At 37.2% G+C, this 20,537-nt stretch overlaps 1 protein-coding gene across 2 annotated transcripts in view; it reads right to left on the bottom strand.

Moving 5' to 3' along the window:
- Dgk (diacyl glycerol kinase 1) overlaps positions 1–20,537 on the bottom strand; it is a 54,552-nt gene that overhangs the window by 18,865 nt on the left and 15,150 nt on the right. For both annotated transcript variants that reach the window (XM_036813182.3, XM_036813183.3), the window contains exons 3-10: positions 16,627–16,710; positions 13,943–14,025; positions 7,858–8,056; positions 7,516–7,713; positions 6,436–6,621; positions 2,928–3,053; positions 2,303–2,427; positions 114–222 (exon numbers count right to left, since the gene is read on the bottom strand). In XM_036813182.3, coding sequence (XP_036669077.2) covers positions 114–222; positions 2,303–2,427; positions 2,928–3,053; positions 6,436–6,621; positions 7,516–7,713; positions 7,858–8,056; positions 13,943–14,025; positions 16,627–16,705 — 1,105 coding nt within the window. In that variant the 5' untranslated portion in view covers positions 16,706–16,710. The remainder of the gene's footprint in view (positions 1–113; positions 223–2,302; positions 2,428–2,927; positions 3,054–6,435; positions 6,622–7,515; positions 7,714–7,857; positions 8,057–13,942; positions 14,026–16,626; positions 16,711–20,537) is intronic.

Here is a 20,537-nt window from a genome sequence, read left to right as displayed (position 1 = left end):
TATAAAGTTGATAAATTGATAAGAACTTCCTATCAAAATGCATATATGAAAATTTTAAATGGTCGTAGTTCATAGTGATATTTTCTCCCTGTGCAGAATGGGAAATTACCCACCTAGGAGCACCAGCAGTGGAATAGTTGTCATCCCGCCCCGCTGCCACTCGTCCAAGGACACTGTGCCGTCGGCATCGTAGTCAATTTCAACCATCATCTCTTGCAGTATCTGTAAGTACAAAAAGCGATTGCGGATTGCAGTGAGTGGAGTGAAGAAGCCAAAAAAAGGGGTAATTTTTAGATGGCATGAAACTTAACGGAAAGCTAACTTCCTGTTTGGAATGCACTTCTCCTCGGTCGAAGGGAATGTAAACTTATTACCTTGGGTTCGTTGGGCAAATGCATTTCCTGCGCAAATGTACAAATATTATTTTTGGGAAAACCAGCAACAGAAGTCTCTAAAGCTTTTAAAATGTCTTAAGGTACACAGTAAACAAATATAACATATGTTTTTTATTCTTCAATATGTTTTACTGAATACCTTTAAACATTATTAAGTTAAAGACTTAACAGATCGATGCGGCTCGAGTTCCATAACTCAATAAAATATTCAAGGGGGAGTGAACATTTCGCCCCGAAATTTATTCAACTTACGAATCCCTTTTGTTTTTCTTGAGAAATTTCATATTCCACCGGAAATGAATGCCAGAATTATGCAACTCATTAAGTGCTTTGATTATTTGTGTGGCGCAAACCGGAAAGCGAAAAGTGAAAAGCGAAAAGGATAAGGGCTGACCCAAACTTGGCCTCTTGGCCAGAACTTGGCTAAAAATATTTTGATTAAAATATTTTCTGTGTCTGCCTAGAATTTAAAGTATGCGGCAGTCATAAAGTCACGATGGCAATGGAACTCGGTTCTCGAGCAGCGGAAAAGGAAGGACAACAGGCGGGAAATGCGGCTGGAATCATTCCGCTATAGCCAGGGGTATTTTGTTAATTGAGTTTTGTGGCGCTTTGACTTTATTTGCGGTCGCAGTTCTTTAGTTGTTTTTTTCCCCCCTTCTCTTCCTGTATATAGAATATATATATATATTTTTTTTTTTTGCTTTGCCTGTCAACGTCGAGGGGGTTTGGCCGGTTGTTAGGCTATAAGGTTGATGGGGGAAACGCTTTAAGCCTGTTCTTTTTTGCTGCTGGTGGAACTATTAAGTCGCCTATGCGATGTGGTAGCCGCGGCAGCTCCACAAATTTGCGGTTGAAATGGAAGCTCGAAGCACACACACACAACGAAAAATATGTATTTTAATTAAGTTCATTGCCGCTGGATAAATGTAACAATGCTATCCCTCAGAACTCAAGAGAAGTCAGAAAAACCATAAATATTTTATTACAATACTTTTGCTGCCTGAGGAAAAAGAAACTTTTGCTTCGGAATATTAACAGAAAGTTGTACTTGTTTTTATTAGCATTAATCTTTTGATTAACAGAAATATTTATCTTCAAGGGGTGTTCATCATCATTTAATTAAATAAGAAAATTGTTTCACTTGTTTTTATGATGATTGCTAATGATTTATTTAATTGGTTTAAGATGGTTGTATTCATGGGTTGATTTTTAATTGAAAAAGGACCCTACAAATAATGGCTATACGAATTTTAAACTTCAAGGGTTTTCATTATCATTTAATGAACTAAGGAAAGCTTTTCACAACTTTTTAATGATGATTAATAATGATTTTTTAGTGGTTATAAAATGGTTATATTGTTTGTATTGTATTTTTAAAAAGGAACCCATCTTAAAGCTTTTTAAAAATGTTATTAAAAAATATATAAACGTTTATAAGATACAGTGTTTTAAATCTGCGAATCTCCTCATAATCATTCCCTTAAAACTGATTTCCTCTTTTTTATTGAAAATATTTTCTATGCCCTAATTAAGTGACCCATTTTTCCTTTCCGTGCAGCTAAGCTGGGACTATCGTCGAAGTATAAAGTCCAAACAATAAAGAGAAATTAATTTCGAGTGTTTTTTCCGTTGTGTTTTGTTTGGTGCTTTGTTGTGTTTGCTGCTGAAAATGTTCGTAAGTAATTGAAAAAGTTTTATTGGAATGGATTGGATTGGGTCAATGAGTAGTTGAACGGGTTTCGGGATTCGTGACCGCCAAGCGACTGATAGAGTGGATGTACAGAGTGGATTTACAGTGGGTGTTGTAAGTGGATTTGGGCTGTGCATCGATTGCACAATTGCAATTGCAATTGCAATCGCGTAATGAGTTTTTAATGTAAGCCGGACTTAAGCGGCGCACTCACCGGACGCAGTTCGCTGACATCCCAGCCGAGATATTCGGCCACGGCCATCATCTGATTGACAATGGCGTCCATTTCGGCGGTGTCCAGGACTCCGTTGCTATCTGTGTCGTAGAGCCGGAACATGACTGCGAATGCAATGAATAGGTAATGAATAAGAAAGAATGTTATAGCCAACGGCCGCGACTTTAAGATACCCGTTACTCAGCTACAGGAAGTGCGAGGGAGATGGAGATATGCATGCAGCAAATCGGCTGTTTCCGAGATGGCACACTTTATTTGCTTATAACTTTTAAACGAATGGTCCGAATTGAACAATTTTTGCCGGGTAGATGGGTATTGATAATCAAAACAAAACCCCATTTATATTTTTACATAAATTTAAAATAAGTTTTTCGTTTAGCTTCTTTAGTTTTCGAGATCTTAGCGTACAAACGGACGGACAAACAGAAAGACAGACTCGGCTAGTGATTTTGTTCAAGAATATATATACTTATAGGGTCTTCTACTTTCTTTCTCCTTCTGACATACTTTCCAACGAATCTAGTATGCCCTTTTACTCCACAAGTAACGGGTATAATAAGTAGGAAGCCGAATGGAAAAGGTTGCTGGGCGGGGTCAATCTTACATTCCAACTTATCCTCCGGGCGTCCGGCCTCGAGCAGTGATAAATAGCAGACGACATCCTTCAGCGGAACCTTGAGTGTCAGCGGATCAAAGTGGGAAAGTTTTCGCGCCAGAAGCTTAATGTCAGCTGCAAGTGAAAGAGGGTTGAGTAAGTGAGTGGGTGGAGAAATGCATGTGAAAGTGCATTCATTAAGTGCTCTTCTCTACGAGTGACACACACAGAGAGGGCGGCCCCTCATTATTCTTAATGCCATCGACAGCTGACAGGCCCATTATGCTTAATGTTAATTGCCGACATTTGACCGGGCCAAAAAAGCCAACAGCCAATCGTTATGGCTCTTAATGAACTCCTGGCTTCCGGAAATTTCGCTGCCTCAATTTGTTTTCCAGTACTTGGCCCTAATGCTTTGAGCCTGCTACCCAAAACTTTTCTCATCTTATGCTCCAGATACTTTCAGCTCGTTTAACTTTGTTTTTCCATAATTACTAATTTATTCACCTTTTTTTTATTTGCTCTCCTTCTCCAATAGAAGCCCACGTAATTACATAATGAATTGAAATCAAAGCGCCCAGCAAATTGTTTAGAAATTTTCAAAGGAACTTTCTCTCTGTTTGGGTTCTGTGGGAACATGAATGATTTCCATCTTTTATTATTTTGACAGGCCATTTGCGTGTGTGCCGTTGATGTGGTAATTTATATGTTAATGCACAGGCAGTTAGGGAGTTTCCTTCTGAGTTAGACAAACAGCCGGAAAAAGACATGGAGATGATTGTATTTTAGCTAATTATGTTTGCCCAATGTCGGAGCCTTTGTGGGCAATAAATTAAAATCCATAGATATGTTTATACCGCATACAATGCCAATATTTGCCCTTCTTCTTAATAACTAAATGAGGCTCTTGGTTTCGCGATGAGTGCAAAGGAAGTTGTGCAAACAGGCTGAGTGTGTGTGTGTGTGCAGGATCAATGTCAACTTATTTGCCGGCCTACATTTGGACTACTGATAAATTTAATTCACACACACACAAAGGCGAGAGGAATACAAAAAGCAAAGCAAAACTAATCCAATTAGCGCTTAAGGCGCTCAAACACACACATACACATATATACACTCAAAGGAAGGAAGCAGGGCCCTTGTTGTACTTAATATATAATGCTAATAGGAAATTCCTGACTGGGCCTCGTCCTTTTGCCTTTAGCGTAATTTACTGCAGAGGAAAAAATTTTCTTATGAAAAATTCATTTTAGAAATTGTTTACACACACAAAAAACGGTTCCTTCAATCTGAAAAGGCCGCCAAATTTCCAATCAAGAATCAAGTGTTCTCTGTTTGCAAGACTAGGTCATAGTGTCAAAACTCCCAAAAAGAAATCGAGACTACTTTACTTTAATTTCAAGATCGCCTTGTCTAGCAAAACAATATCGAGAGCACTTTCTTCTTGATTTCAAGAACGTTTTTCCTCAAATAAGTGATAAAACAATTTCTTTTAGTCCCCATTCGTCAAGAAAAATGATATTGAGAACGTTTTCTTCTTGATTTCAAGAACGCTTTTTCTCGAGTAAGGGAGAAGACGAATTCTTAAAGTCAGTTTATTTGATCTTGACGTTTTTCCTTTCTCTATATATTTCTGGGTTCAAAGTTTTCGAATAAATGTCACCGCTAAAACAACGTAATAAAATGTTGAAGTTTTAATATTAATAAAAAAAAAGTTCTTTTAAATTAAACTGTGTTTATCAGTCACACAAAAACCTTAAACAAATTGTATTTTTATTTAATTATTATATTAGTATATTTCTCAGCATCGATTTTAATTTAGCAAAGTGGTAGTAAATATTTTCTTTTTTTTTTGTGTACTCCGCCCTCTGAACTTTCAGAACAATGCCTTCCAATTGCTGGCAAAATGCGTAAAACTGTTGGCCAGCGACAAAGGGGCGAAAAAACGAGGGAAAAAAAGGAGAAATTTACGTTCATTAATCATTCTCGTACACATTTCAAACGAAGCGAAATGAATGAAAGCAAAAAGGGAAACAAAACGGGGGCGCCAAAAAAAAGCGAAAAAATTCAGCTGCATACTTTCAGGCCGCAAGTGCGCCTGGCTGTGTCTGTGTGCGTGAGCGAGTCCTGGTGCGTTTCTCTGTATGTGTGAGGGAGAGCAATAAATGTTAATTTAACGCAGGCTTCGCATTTTACGAGTTGCGACTTCGTGAATGCAAAAATGTTTCTAATTGGGCGTTGATTTACGACACGATCTCTGAGACAAGAGATGCTCAGTTTTATGTTTGTTTTTTAGCTTTTCTTTGTTGTTATAAGGAACGGAAGAGGGTAGGAAGAGGAAGAGAAAGAGGCGAGGCTGCGGGACGGGAAGTAAGACCGACTTCCGGTGCCAAGTTTCGTCTTTTCTAAGGACTGCAGCTTGGGCGGCATTGGTCCTTGGTTTATAATTTATGAACTCATGAATTACCGAATGTCTGCCTTCTTTTCCCTCCATGGTGATTTTTGTCTTATGCTCTCGCTCCCCTAATTAGCAAGTTCGCGAGAAAGTTAACTAAGCAAATGGCAAATAAGCCGGGGATTTTTGGCTAAGTAAGCAATCCAGATGAGATGCAGTTACGCGGTTTTTTTTGGAGAGATATTAAAGCTTGTTTCCATATGGAACTATAAATAAAATAAAATGAAAATGTACTTAAGGGTAGGGAGAATAAATAAAAGATATTTATTTTATTTTAAATGGTATTTTTATTTTGTTTATATAATTTGTATGTTTTATATGCACTTTGTAGACAAGAGAGAATAGATTGTTATTTGTTTTTCCTAATTTACTGATTTGTGGATAAGAAAAAAGAGAGGGGTATTTAATAATAAAAATAAATATTAGGCTTTTATTTGAAAATTAGCAAATATAAGATGGGTAACATAATATTAACAACCTATATGTCAATTTCGGGTTTATTGGGTGTTATAAAAATTTTTGCTGTCTACATATATGTGTAGCTTCATCTAAAAAAACATAAAATAAAGTTTTAAAGAAATAAATAGCTCCGAATAGATTGCCTTTTTCTAGTTCCATGCGAGTTTTTCAAACAATATAACCCAACCCATTGTTATGGTGATATATATATTTGTATTCCCGCATCGCACCTTTTGCAACTAAAGTCACAGCCATTTTACCCGCTTTCACATGTAAAACCATTATAACAAATGCTGCCCTCCATTCAGAAAGCAATCACAAAAGTTTGTTTTCCCCGAACAAATGGAGCGCTCTGCACATAGACGGTTAATTTTCGCATTTGAATTGTTCTCCCGCCCCATATGTTTGTATGTTGACTGGCCAATCAGTTGGCTGTGCATTTCCAGCTGCCAGGATGGCCGACCCACTTTCCCCTACACTTTCACCAGCCCAAAAACCCCTTTCACATCACATGCTGATTGCACAATAAGCGTCTTAATTGGAAGTCGCTTGCACATTGTAGTTTCCAAAGGGGGGTGATGTTGCCTAATTAATACTCACCATCAATTTTGCAATTAACCGAATTGTTGCTCTTCTTGGAGGAGTTGCGGGACATCTGCGAGTGGTTGGTGGCCGAGTGCGAGGGACTGGAGTCCACGGATCGCCTGGCCGGATTGCTGGCCGGGAACATGCTGGGTCCGCTGGCCAAAGGACTCGGCGTCACGGTGAGCATCGGATGGACACTGCCTGTTATACAAAATATACACCAATAAAGTGGTTATAGCAAACACGTGCCCGAAGGCAGGGAACTATCTACTGTTCACTCAAACAAATATTTGGAATAAACCTTTGGAAATTCTCAGTAAATTCAATTTTTTTTTTAATTTAAAAAATATATACTTCTTATGAAAATGGCTTTAAAGTTAATTTACCTAACGAAAGAAATTCTAGAAAATGTCAGCCATTCTTGGGAACGACTCTAACTGGTTCCTGTTGAATTTTGGAATAGCTGTGACCAGTAGACAACTTAAAAGTAAAAACGTGAAATATTATATTTTTGTATACTTTCTAAATTGTTTCTAAAGTAAATAATGCTTGCTGGTAATACTAAAATGATACAAAGTCGCAATGGCCTTATAATGAAATAAGGTGACAACTCTGGTTTTCAGCAATTCAATAGTCCCTAAGTTTTTTGGGACTTTTTAAGGGCTTTACAACGATTTTGTTATTTAAAGATTACACTTTACTTGACGTAGATAACTTCGTAATAACAAAAATTGTTTTCTTGTTGGACACTTTTTTGTTATTACTTTAAAGAAATTTATTTTTCCAATTAGTACGTTATTTGTTGAATTTGTATTTAGTTGCAAACATTTAAAATTAATAAAAAGCTTTTATTTTGTAAAATTTAAAGTAATGTTAAAAATTGTATCAAGAACTATCTTATTTACATACATACATGTAGACACAGTATACAATATATGTGGAAAAAAAGAAAAGGATTCAAAGGAAAAGTTTTAAGGAAACACAAAAGTTTTTTATAAGTTATAGTATTAAAAGAAGTTTACAACAGTTAAACCTTAAACCTTATACCCGATCTTAGAACTGCTTTAAAGTGTTTCTGGTCCCCTTGTAACTCACCCGTTTTGCTGGGATCATGTGAGAGATGTCCGCCGAGTGAGTGGTGTAATTTATCCGTGATGCCGTGGATTTTGTCCACAAAGCTGCTGCGGGTCGGTGCGTGACCCTCGACCCCGGCCACGCCTCCTGGGCCTCCGCCTCCGCTGCCGCTGCACTGCGGCATGAACTCGGCAATGCTATTGATGTTCGGTATGGAGCCTAATTACAGGCGGTTGGAATGCCGAGTGATGTGGGGGTGGCCAAAAGAAATGTTTAGCAATTATTCACATGCACACGAGGGGGTGACAAAAGGGGGTGGTAGATGGATGATTGGGTGGCTGGGTGGCAAGGACGACCTCTTACACTTCGTGTGCGACGTGACCGGGGCACAGGCGGCCGTGCTACTGATGGCGGCCATTTGATTAAGTGCCCGGCCATGCAGCTGGGCCTGGGTGACATTCGGCTTGAGGAAGGACACAAACAAATGCTTGGCCAGGTCCAGCGGCGCCTCGCAGTCGAGGAAGGCGTCCAGGAAGCGCCGGAACCCATCGAAATCAATGTCCTGCGAAAAGAGTTGGAACGTATGAATAAAACGAGCCCATCCGGTAATTTATGGAGGGCCTTTGTCTTGTCCGTTTTTAATAAGTTGTCAGGGACCACGTTTTTTGTTGAATTCTTCAAGCGAAACATGTCCAAAAAAGGGGTTATAAGCTGAGGAATTACTAATTTGTTTGCTTATAAATAACTATCTGTATCTATCTTATACATATCTATCTTTCAGTTATTTATGCCTTACTTGTACACTTGTATATTTGAAGTAAGTTAACTGAAATGTGTTTGTGTTTAAGTACCTATTCATTTATTAAAAGAAAAAAAAGATTTTATATTATATATTAGACTTAGTGACTTCAGATTGTTAAGGACCCAAGACTTTAAAGGACTAACAATAAAATTGAATAGCAATTCTTTAAAGGTTGCAGCTTTAGATTAAAAAACATCTCTCCTCAACGCAAAAAATGAAAATCTTTCATTTAACTCTGTTTATATTTGACTGAAATTGAATAGCAATTCCTTAAATTTCGCTGCTTTAGATTAAAGAACATCTCCCCTCCAAGCAAAAAATGAAATTTTTTCAAATATCCCTGTTTATATTTGACTATACCAGTAGAAGTATTTAATAAATCTAAGCCCCAAATATTTACAAAAACTTAAGAACGATAAGATGGCCCAAAAAACCCTTTGAACTGACAATCCCGAATCTGTATCCCATTTTTCCCTCTGCAGAAACATATAATAAATCTACCGCAGGCCTTTCACAAGTGACAAGTTGAAATGTGTGCAGGACTCTCCGCGTTGCATAGTTCTTTCTCCACTTTCTCCACTTTTTCCACCACTGCCTTTTTTCAGCCAAGTTTTACGAGTGGTATCGGGTTTGTTGTGACAGAGAAGATTGAGGTTGCGAGTGGGGAAGAGCTGGAAGAGCTACTTATGCAACATAATATGTTGACGTTATTATGGCGAAAAACATTCTGCAACAAGGGCCTCCGCGCATTTCTCTTTTATTTTTCCCAGAGAGAAGGGAATGCGGCTTTATAACCGTTGACAACGGAGCGTATGATTAATAAATGCCCGCCATATTGCGACATATTCAGAGATGATTTTCTGCGTGGCAAGTGAAGCGCGAGTACATTTATCTGCCGACTAAATAATGGTGCTGACGGATGAGGCGTCGCTTCAGTTTGTGGCCTAATTGATGGTCGAATATCCCGACCAACTAAGTTCATAACATTTAGCCGAGATTCTTGCTTTAAAATTTAGCTCATTTTAACGCGCATGGAATACATAATTCTCCTGTGGGCGCATCCGTAAGCCAGCAGTTTATTTATATTTGTCCAGTGCACAAGATTCCCACATAAATCCGAGCTCCGTCTGGGCAAAGGTTCCATTTTCATCTCCATTTCCATTTCCATTCGGTTCGTACGTGCCGGGGAATGTCCCTCAAGGATCTGGCGCGCCTCTTTATTTGCCATTTGGCAAGGGGTTCGGTTCGGGGTGTTATGTTTTTATGGATGCAGAATGGAACCGGGACCTGATAACTGAAAACTGAAAACCCCTGAATGGGTATCGGGGCAAATTACATGTCAACACCACGTGTAATGTCAATACATTGAGAGCTGCGGCGCAATGCTTGAATCAACAATGCCACATTGATAGGCATTCCGAATTCGGTGACATTGATAGACGTAGGACCCATGGCAGCTTTACGGATTTTACAGTTGCCAGTTTCGGTTTCAATTCCAGGTTAAGTTCCCTTTCGAGGGCAAAAGCCAATCAGGGATACGAGGATCCCAGAAGGGAAATGGGTGTGCGATTAATTGCGCAAGAGGCAGCGACTCGTGTCGCAAGTAATGAAATAATCAGCAGGAGTTGGGGATGGGGATTTCAGGCCCAGAGACTGGGAGCACATCTATTCTGCTGGAAATATCTGCCTTTATTATCGGACCCATCACGAGCTGCCGCCTCTTCTGCTGCTATTTTGCATCGTTTTAAATTTCGAAACATAAAACAAAGTAAACGAGCCAGAGCTGGGTTACATTAAGAGTACGCCAAAGTTTTGGCTCACACGGAAAAAAGATACATGACATATATTGAAATTAAGATAATTTACATATAAATAAGAGATCGAGAAACCAATTATTCGTTTCGTAAATACAAATGGAATTTTTCTAAAACTGCAGAACTTTTATCGTTCGACTTTTATAGGAAAAGTAAAGCATAGGTGTCATTAAAAACAATTATTGGAGATTTTTATTTTACTTAGCAGAAAGTAAATGATATTACAAAATTTTAAATTATTAGTTTAAATTTATTTAAATTTATAATTGAATTAATCTTTCAGAATAAAATGTAGCTCACAGTTTAATAAAAGGTAGGTACCTCAAATGATGAATTTTATTTTGGTCTGGTACTTCAACATGTATTATTTTCCCTTAGTTATTTTCTTTCCATTTACTGATTAATTAGGAATATAGATTTAAGATTTATTTAGCTGCTGTTATGGACGGCTTAAAAAGAAGAAGAGACTTTGTTAAATTGGAATAAATAGAAAACCATTAAGACTGATTTGATTTCCCTCTGTGTACCCAACCACTTGCTAGATGTTTGCCGGCTGCTGGCTGCTGGCTCCTTTCCTTGGCCATAATGAAACCGAATACAGGCAAATGGAGGTTTATTCTGGTGTCGTCGGCTGGCACTACACAGCATCTACTACTATATATATATATATCCATATATAGGGCTATGTAGCTGCGATGCTGCGAGTGCCGAGTGGCAAACTGCTTAAAGCCAGGGAACGCAAATGGCGGCGACACGCCTAAGTGGAGGAACATCGGCATATTGTAAAACCCAAACACAGATACGCACACCCATGGCCACACACATAAATTACAACCCAGTCACACTCGCACACTCGCACTCACACACAGGCACTATAATAATGGCGCGAATTGCGTTAGCAAAATTTATTTAGCCAGCAAGGAGCAACGAGATACTCGTGCGAAGAGCCCTCTTTATCTCCTTTTCAGGGGGGTCTCTTTCTTCAACATTCTATAAAAGTACAATGTGGGTCCAATTAGTAGCACTGTTTTATAATTATAATTTTAAGCCAATGAATAGTAGCTAGTTTATTACGCTATTATAACAATAAAAGTTAAGGCAACTTGAAAAGAAAGCTCGAAAGATCTAGCTTTTTTTCTTAACAACCAATTCTATTTTCAAACTTCATTGTGTTTTATTGATAACTCAATTCATTTAAAAATGTTATGCATAATATTTATGAATAAAACAAATGCAATAAATTTAAAAATATTAATTTACGTTTAATTTTAAATTTCTTAAATATTTATTCACTCGATTTCAATTTCTAAGTAAAGTAGTCCTTAAATAGACTTTATATAAATTAATATGAACACCCCACATTGTAAATTGTTGGCCCAATTACCTTTATAAAGCTTATAAATAAATAGGTATTTATTTAAATAATATTTAATAGACTTTATTTAGACTTTATATAAATTAAAATGAACACCATAGATTGTATATTCGGCTATACATAGCTTCAAAATAATATTTTAGTTCTATAAAATCTTTTAAAAGGTTCTAGAAATTGGATTTGTTGTTTTTAAATTTGATACACTTGTAATGCATTGTGAGATTTCGATTTGGGAAATAATTTTTAAAGACTTTCCTAATGTACATATCACAATTAGTGCTGTAGACAGTAGTATTTATCTGACCTGCGCTGTTTTCCGGCTTCAATCTCCGCCGGAATCCCCATGGATGCGTTATGTGACGCTATGCGTGAGCGCGTGGCTTAATGAATAAATATTCAAGCACATTTCGGGCGTTCGGTGCGTATGCGTGATATTCATTACACGCTCTAATCACACATACGCACAGATGGCAGCGCATGCGGGCCATTTGGCACTCATCTTCGCTCCACTCCACGGCGAACATAATCTGGGCTCTGAATTCATTATGCATCGCAGTGTTCGCCTTGTAATTTATGACCATATGGGCTCTATTTCACATATCTCCCAGCCTTTCTTTTTTTTAAACTCCCCCCCCCCCAATCGAGTGACCAATAATTGGTGAAGGGTTGGAAAAACAGCGGAAAACATATAATTTTTCATTGCCACCTGACGACAAGCTGCTCTTAATTAAGCTAATTGGAGCCGCCGGGCTTAAAGCCAATCCCTTAGTGAAACTTAAAGCTTTCGGAGGTTGGAGGGCTAAGGACGAAGGACATGTACTTAAGCTGCTTACATGGAATAGGGAAAAATGTTGCCAGGCAGCCAGAACAACTCTCGTGGCATCTCAATTCATTTCACTCACTGAAATATTTACGGGCATTACTTTTGTTCGGAAAACGGAAAATTCCGTGCCATGACAAACAGTGAGTGCTAGAAGTGTTCGATATCAAAGTGAATTCCATTGGAATCATTCACTCACCACGTACCGAGTCCAACATGTGGAAGGGCATCGAGAAGGTTGGCCAGAGTGACGGAAACTTAATTATACTTTTTCCATTTCGTTACGCTGGCAAAACAAAAGAAAAACTGGGATACTGTTTTTCCGTTTTACATACATATGCAATATGCTTCAGGCTTGAATGATTTCAAATTCCCAAATTAAAAATGCACATTACTATGCTAGTCGCCTTGGTAACCCGAGACTGATCTGGGCATTTGGACAAAAGAGTAACAATTTATGCAGCTCCCATCTCCTGAAATTCTTGAATCTCCTGTATCTCTCGTATCTCCTGCTCTAACCAAATTGATGGCCTTGCAGGCAGTTTCAAATTAATTTAGTATGTATAAACTTGTCAGGATATTCATTCGGGGGACAAGGGTGCCCGGCTACAGTGTCTGTCTCTGTTGGGATTCAATTTCAATTTGGCATTCGGGCGTAAACTTGAAAAGTCTGTGATTTATTGTACGTATAAGAAGATTTACTTTCAATCTTTCGCCCCACCTGGCTGAAATCCCCCCCCCCCCCCCCTCTCTTAATATCTATTCAATGCGTTCCTGCTTCCTGTCGGTTTGAACATACTAGGAAAAACATTTTTAGCATTCTCGGGGAGTGGAAAAGGAATCCTTTTGAGACCGGTAATATGAGCATTTAAATCACAATTAAATATTTTATAAAAAGTTTCCCCTATGAGCATATTTTATAAGATATTTGGTGTAAACTTTTTCTAAAAGTATCGTAATTTAATATCCGAAAGAAAGAAAATTTTGCAAATTTATAAATTTTATAAGTTGCTTATATATAACAACAGTATGATATTGGATTTTTTAAAGATTAAAATGATGTATTTTATTAAAATTTCGTTATTAAATAACGCTGGCTAAGTTGTAACTAAGTATGTAAAAGAAAAATATTAAAAAAAGTGAAAAATTTCTGTAGTCACCCATAAAGTTTTGGCATTTAAAAAAAAACAAAATATTTAAAGGATTAAAATAAAAAAAAGATTTTTGTTTAGAGGACTAGGGGCTAAATATTGTTTTCTGCCTTCCAAAAATCTCTTAAATTGTTTTCAGCAGTGCACACATGAACGTTTAGTTTTAAATATGCGGTAACTCAATTTTTCCCTATCTCCTATAAGTCTTATAAATTATTTTTCTCAGTGCACCCATGTGAGCTTCCGCTAGCTTAGCTGAATCGCCTTTCATCGGTCTTCCCAAGTCGCCAGGTTGGGGATTAAAGTGTAAGACGCAACATGAGGAAAAGCAAAGGGAGTCCTTGACTCGTGCTGTGAGTAGGGTCTCCCCATCCAATCCTACTCCTGCTCCTGCTCCTGCCCTCCATCCCCATCCTCTTCTCCATCCGCTTTCAATTAATTGCAGGACAGGAGCGGAACGGAGCAGGGGATTTTGGCAACACTTACCCCATCCGGAATGCATTTGGGCGTGCTGGCGGCACTTGGCGAGCTGAACTCCCGCAGAACATCCTGCAGCTTTCGGGTGGAATCTGCAAGGATCAAGACAAATACAGGTGAGTGTAAGTTGGGCTAGGTGAGCCAGGTGAGTAAGGTGAGCCAGGTGAGCCCTGTAAGCCGTGAGGGTACTATGCAAAGTTCAGTTTAGCCGGCGCACACGTCAATCGCTCGACTGGCGCCAGGTGAATTAAATCGACGTCTTAAGTGCCCCGGTGGTCAGGTGTTTTTCCCCCAGGTGGATCAACTGCAGCGCCGTGGGTATAATTAACTAATGGAAAACAAGTGGTTCGTGTAAGTAAATGCGGGTGGGTGTGGATGAGCCGGATGACTTGGACTTGGTCCGGTTGAGTTGACATGCTACTGCAAAATGCCTGGAATAAAGTCCACGGGGAGTCTTCCGACCGAAATGTTTTGCGCCCAGGGTTTTATTAACCTAATGAGAGTGATGTGTACGCTGGTGTGTAGAACCGCAATTGTGCAGAGTGTCTGCACTTGAATGCAGTTTCAGTTAGCAGTCTGCAGTTCCAGTTTGCAATTCCTGTTCCCTGGCAACGAAATGCCAGCTGCACCCGACACTTTGGATGGCTTTCGTTCGGGGCTGCACCGCAGACTAAAAACAGTTTAACCGCACTCTAATAAGCACCTGCAGCCGCACCCACATACATATATATATATATATCCTGGGCCACGCCCCCCGCCCTGAATGGCCACAATCTCAAATTACAATGCGGGTGCCGCTGAAGGAGATACAACCAAAGGAAAGGGGTTACTTCCCTTTAAAACGGTCATAAATAAATTTTAAATTAATTAACCTAAGGTTAAACCCTTGGAACCTATGAAAAATTAGCAAACTTTTTTTGAGTACCTTTTAAGAACTATATTTAGACTTTAAAAAATATTTTTATCAGCATAAATATATAATTGGAAATAAACTTTTTATTTCATTAGCTTTAAAATGCTTAAAAAATAATCATATTTTAATGTAGGTAATTTAGAATAAATTGTTTCCAAAATGAATATTAATTTAAAAAAAAATTCTAAGTTTTAGTTAATATTTTTTTATCTTTCTGTGTTCCTTAACATTTTGTTTTGGTAATAATAAATGTAAAATATGGAACATAAACAGGATCAACTTTATTTAATGTAAATTATTATAAGCAAAGGTGTAAGCTGTAAAGTAGTCTCCCATTTAAAGTTTTTTAATGGAATTCACATTTATGCTCATAGCATGAAGGTAAACATAATGAACAATATACTTTTTAGTTATCCCTATAGTTTTGTATTTAAACTTTAAAGCGAAATTTTTAAGATGTACATTTTTTCACTGGATATTTTACTTTACAATTTAAACATAAAATATAAACAGGAAACCTATACGATTTTATAAATTCTGTAAAGAGAAATCTACATGCTTTCATCCTTCTAACTACTTATTTTTTCCCAGAAATGTTACTTATGTTCCTAATATGAAATACCGTGTATATAGTATACATATTTATACTTCATATTGAAATACTTGTCGAGCTTCTTCGATTTGGAAGAGAATATTGCCTTGGCAGCTGCACTGACAGAAACGCGGCCCTCCATCATCCAAGTGGAGCTTAAGACCGGTCCAAGTTCACGAGGACCATCCAGACTCGGGGCGTGTTCTGGGTAATATCCCATAATCCGTAAGCTCAACATTCCCATTTGCCGTGCCGTGTAATTCCCTCTGCCAGGCAACCGGCGAGATGAAGTGGAGCGAAGTGCTCACCCAAAGGTAAACTACTTTGCCATGTCAAACAGCTTTGCAGCTGCAGCAAAGAATGCAAACAGTGTCAGACATAACTGTAACTCTGGGGGATGTGCAGCAGATGTGTGGAAGGGATGTTGCCACAAAATCGCTCTTTAAGATGCGCTCCTCGAGCTTTGGCTGTCATGAGAAATCTGCTGAAATTGCAAGTGCAAGCCAGGCGAAAATGTAAATCTATCTAAAGGCAGAGATGCGAAATTTATGCTTTCTTTTTGAGCATGTGAAGATGGAGGAGCAAAAAAACATATTCAGCAAGAGATGCTAAAAAAAGATGTTTCTTAGAATGGAAAAAAGAAATTTTCTTTTAAAGCAGTTGGAAGGAAATTGGTTTTAAATTGATTTAGGTTCTCTTATAGCCTCATGGATATTTTATAAAAAATTTGAATACCAAATAATTATTAAATTTTGTATTTTAAAAGAAGTAATAATTAATATATGTTAAATATGTCTACATGAAGTAAAGTGTTCATAATATAAATAATATAATTCAGGTGTTTATTTAAATGCTAACAATTACGAACTGAAAAACTTAATTAGAATGTGTACGGAAGTTCAACTTTTAATTACTGATTAAAACACAGGATATCAATGTACCTATTAGTTAATTGTATTAAAACTTAAAGAATTAACTTGTTTAAAGAGCCTGCGTAAGCAAATATCGGTTAGCCTGATTGCAAATTTAAGGGTAAACAAAAAGATTTTAATTGGCCTATCTGTCCATGCCAGGAAAAGTACGAAATGGCAAAATGAAGGGCCGTCTGATTGGCCATCATTTGCATTTCCCCCGTTGTAAATGTGTGCTTTTGATTAGTGCAATTTGATTTACTGCGTTTACACTTACATGAGGCCAACTCCTGCAGCTGCAAAAACTCGCGCGGCGACAATTTATCCCATTTCGGTGCTGCGATGCCAATATTCATTTTGCCTGAAAATATGCAATACATAACAAATGGTGACAAATTGTAATTTCCATCATAATGCGGGGGCAATCAGGGGGCGAAACGGACGCATAATTTATGACATTCGCATTTTGCATTTGCATATGCATTGCGAGTTCGCAATGTAAGTGCCAAACTATCTATAGAAAACCCGCAAAAATACGTGGGTTCTGTGTACGTGATTGTGGCATTGGCAATCAATATATTTCGCAGAGTGTGTGCGATGAAAACTAAATTGCTTTAAAATGTTATCTCCCATTTCCACACACACCCCCTCGACCTTTTACACACTCGTGCAAATATGTGTGTGCACATGCTGGATGATATTTTTAGCCATCCTAAGTGGCCATCGGAGACAGGTCCTGTGACGCCTGTCTAAAACAGCAGAAAGCGAATTGGGAAAACTTAGTTCCCTTAAAACGCTTTATGAAAATGTCAATATAAAGTTGGGGAAATAATCATGAGGCAAAGAATATATTTCACATTTATACAATAGACCACATTGACTGATAAATATAAGTTTAATATATATGCCTCTTAAGAAAGTTCTTTGAAAAAGTTATAAAAAGTCTATAAAGTTAAGTACTATATCTCATGGATTTTCAATCAAAAGAAAATAGTTTTGGTTATAAAAAATATATATAATCCAATAAGTTAAGTCGTAATAAATATGAGTTTTAAGTTCGTCTTTAAAAATGTACTTAAAAAAATTTAAAAATTCTCTAATTCTGCATGACAAAAACAATAAGACAGACATTACAGCTTATCGTTCCAATATTCATGGGGGAGTGTAGGTTAGGGTGACGAACTCTTCAAATATCAAAAGTGAGGTCACGTCAAATATGACAAATAATTGAAATCGATTTCTCTTATCGAGCTGAGAATGTTTATGTAATAATATTATTATAAATTCGCGTAATATGCTCATGAGATTATATTGAAGATTTAATTTTTTCCGCATTGCTGACTATAATTTTTTTTTTTACATCCGATAACTAAAAAAACAAATATTTTTTGGTTGATTTTTCTGAACTAGAAATTGAACAACTTAATTAATGTAAACCAGAACTGAAGTATACATTTTTTTAAGTGTACAGCTAAATGTGTATTCATTTGCAACCTTTCTTGAAGAAAAATAAAACATTTTCGTGTTCGTCACCATACCCTACACTCCCCTATTTACTTATTCATTAATTTTTATTTTTTTTTTTATTTTTAGTGAGTCGAACCTTTGTTTTGACTTATTAAAAAGTCGGTTAAAAGTTCGTCATTCAGGTGCGTATAAAAAACTTAAATAAAACAGTCTGTAAAATGTTAAGTGTAGAGAATGCTAAATTATATATCTACCTAATTCGTGTTTGAAATGCTTTGATATTACTTATTAATTAGTTGAATTTGTATGCTAATTACGCCTGCTTACATTTTCAAATTGTCATAAACTGAAAGTCAATTTTTCGCACATTTTCGCGGGCTGTCTAATGGCCAGAAAATGTCACAGTAGGAGAACAGAGAACTTGCAAGCGGAATGGGTGCAAATGGCCATTAGCCAATTTTAGTTTCCGCCATATGTGTGCCCATTTTCAGAGTGTGGGGTGTGTCGCCTGCCGTTTGACACGTCATTACTGCCATCATCATGATGATCTCTATCTACGCAATCATCACTATCTACAACATCATCACTATACACAGCCACATCGTCATCATTCTCCTTAGCATGGCCATAATGATGAGCTGCGGGCTAATCAATGCCATAATTTCCCCGCGGAATCTCTGTCACAGTTGTGACGTCACACGAGCTTATGGCATTTTGGCCAACACACACACACGCATAACAATCAAACGCCCACACACACACATGCAGAGGCAAAGGTATGTGTCAGCCACAGACAGACAGGCATTGCCATATATATATATACCCTCTATATATATTCAGAGATATTATAAAATAGAGGGGGGAATTATATCAGATATATATGTACTTATATTGGCTTGGCTTTTCTGCGTTCTCAATTCGCTTGGCGTTTATTTTTACTCTCTGGCCATTTAGCGTTTTTATTTATTCATTTCACAAATCTTTCTCTAAAGCTTTTGTCTTGCTGATGTTATATTTAGCCGGCTATAATCAACTGATTGACTAACTTATCATTTTATCCACTGCCGAGCACTTGTCAACTTGAAAGTGAAAAAACGGCAAATGGAAAATTATATTTCACAAGAGATTTCCCTTTTTGCTCGTAAAATCTTAATAGAGATTCTTGTAATGCCCATTATTCCCAGCTCATTTGGCTTTAATGCCCGGAGGGCGTTAGGAAATTCTGTGTATGTAAAAATCCTTGGATAATAAACTAATGAAAATGCAAATGAAACACACAAATAAATAGTGCAGCATACAGGGCGTATGCGCAATCTGAATGTTAATTGCGCCACTAATGGAGGGGTGTGTGTGTGTTATGTGAGTGTTGTGAATGCTGTGAGTGTGCTTGTGAGTGTTTTTAAAGCATCATCATAAAACTCGCATTTCTGAGAAACTGAATATCTGGATACCCGCTTGCTTTCTGCTCGTAATGGCCCTTGGCCAACGGCAAAAACTTCAATAAATTGGCTTGGATTTTTCTGTCTTTGTTGGTCAATGGATACGCTCATCCCGCTGCCCTTTGACATTGGAGTAAAAATAAGAGAAACGAAGGGAAGTTCAACGGACTCTCAAGTGCCCTGCTTTTTATGCTGTCCACATAAAATATTATTAGATTATGCGTTCGCTCCACTCGCACACAATGAGCATCAGATTTCGATTCAGCTTGTCCTCGTATAATATGTATGTATGTTTAGGTCCAGAGAGGACCTACCAACATCCTCTTATTGTTTTAGCCCAAACAAAATTGCCATAAAATCTAGCACATAAATGTCCGACACAGAACCATTTTGCCTTCTTCTTTTTTTATGTTCAAAAATTGGCCCGCCAAATCATTATACTTCAACGGTCCACCGTTCTGGTATCTTTTTGGGCAGAGCAATAATAAAAGTAAATCAAATAAAACAACAGCATATTGCGATTTTTTATGGCCTTTAGCTTTGTGGCCCTGTTTAATGGCCGCCGCACTCTGATCACCAAGCAAAAAATCAAATATTTTCCAGCACATCAATAACCATTTCATTTATTCGAAAGTTAGCCCACCCACTCCAAATCGCCTTTAAATTGTAATTAGTTAAACAAGATTTGTGATTGTATGAAACACTCAATCATGTCGGCTTTTTATTCATATTTCCGTGATATGTGTTTCCTTTTTTGTGAATTACGCAAATGACAAATAAATACGTATTTATTAATGTAATCAGAAAAACAAATAAAGTTGCGAATGATCGTTTAATAAAAGCGCGAAATTTATCCATAAACTGAAGTGTTTTTGTAAATTATTGTAAAGTAGGTATTCCATTTTTTATAACATCGTTAAAACAAACATTGCAATCGAAATGTAATAATTGTTCAATATTTCAGAACTACGTTTTTATAGCTTCCATAAATATGAACGGAAAAATAATGAAAAAATTGGCAAAATATCGCATTATATTTTAAAAACGCGTATAAAATAAGGTCCTATCTTTTTATTCAAATTCGGTATATTTATTAAAAACTTCTTCTGCTTTAAAGTTGCATATTTATAATGAAGTATATTAAGTATTTAATAACTAATATCTAATATGATATTGCTAGCGTATGTAAGTTTCTGCTTTCTGTTAAAACTCATAATAACTTAATATAATAAAATATGTATAGGCCATCCAAAACTTTTCCCAATAATTAGTTCTCATTATC

The sequence above is a fragment of the Drosophila suzukii genome, chromosome 2R (genome assembly GCF_043229965.1).
Source record: "Drosophila suzukii chromosome 2R, CBGP_Dsuzu_IsoJpt1.0, whole genome shotgun sequence".
Taxonomy (NCBI): Eukaryota; Metazoa; Arthropoda; class Insecta; order Diptera; family Drosophilidae; genus Drosophila; species Drosophila suzukii.
This window is presented reverse-complemented; position numbering and strand designations above follow the sequence as displayed.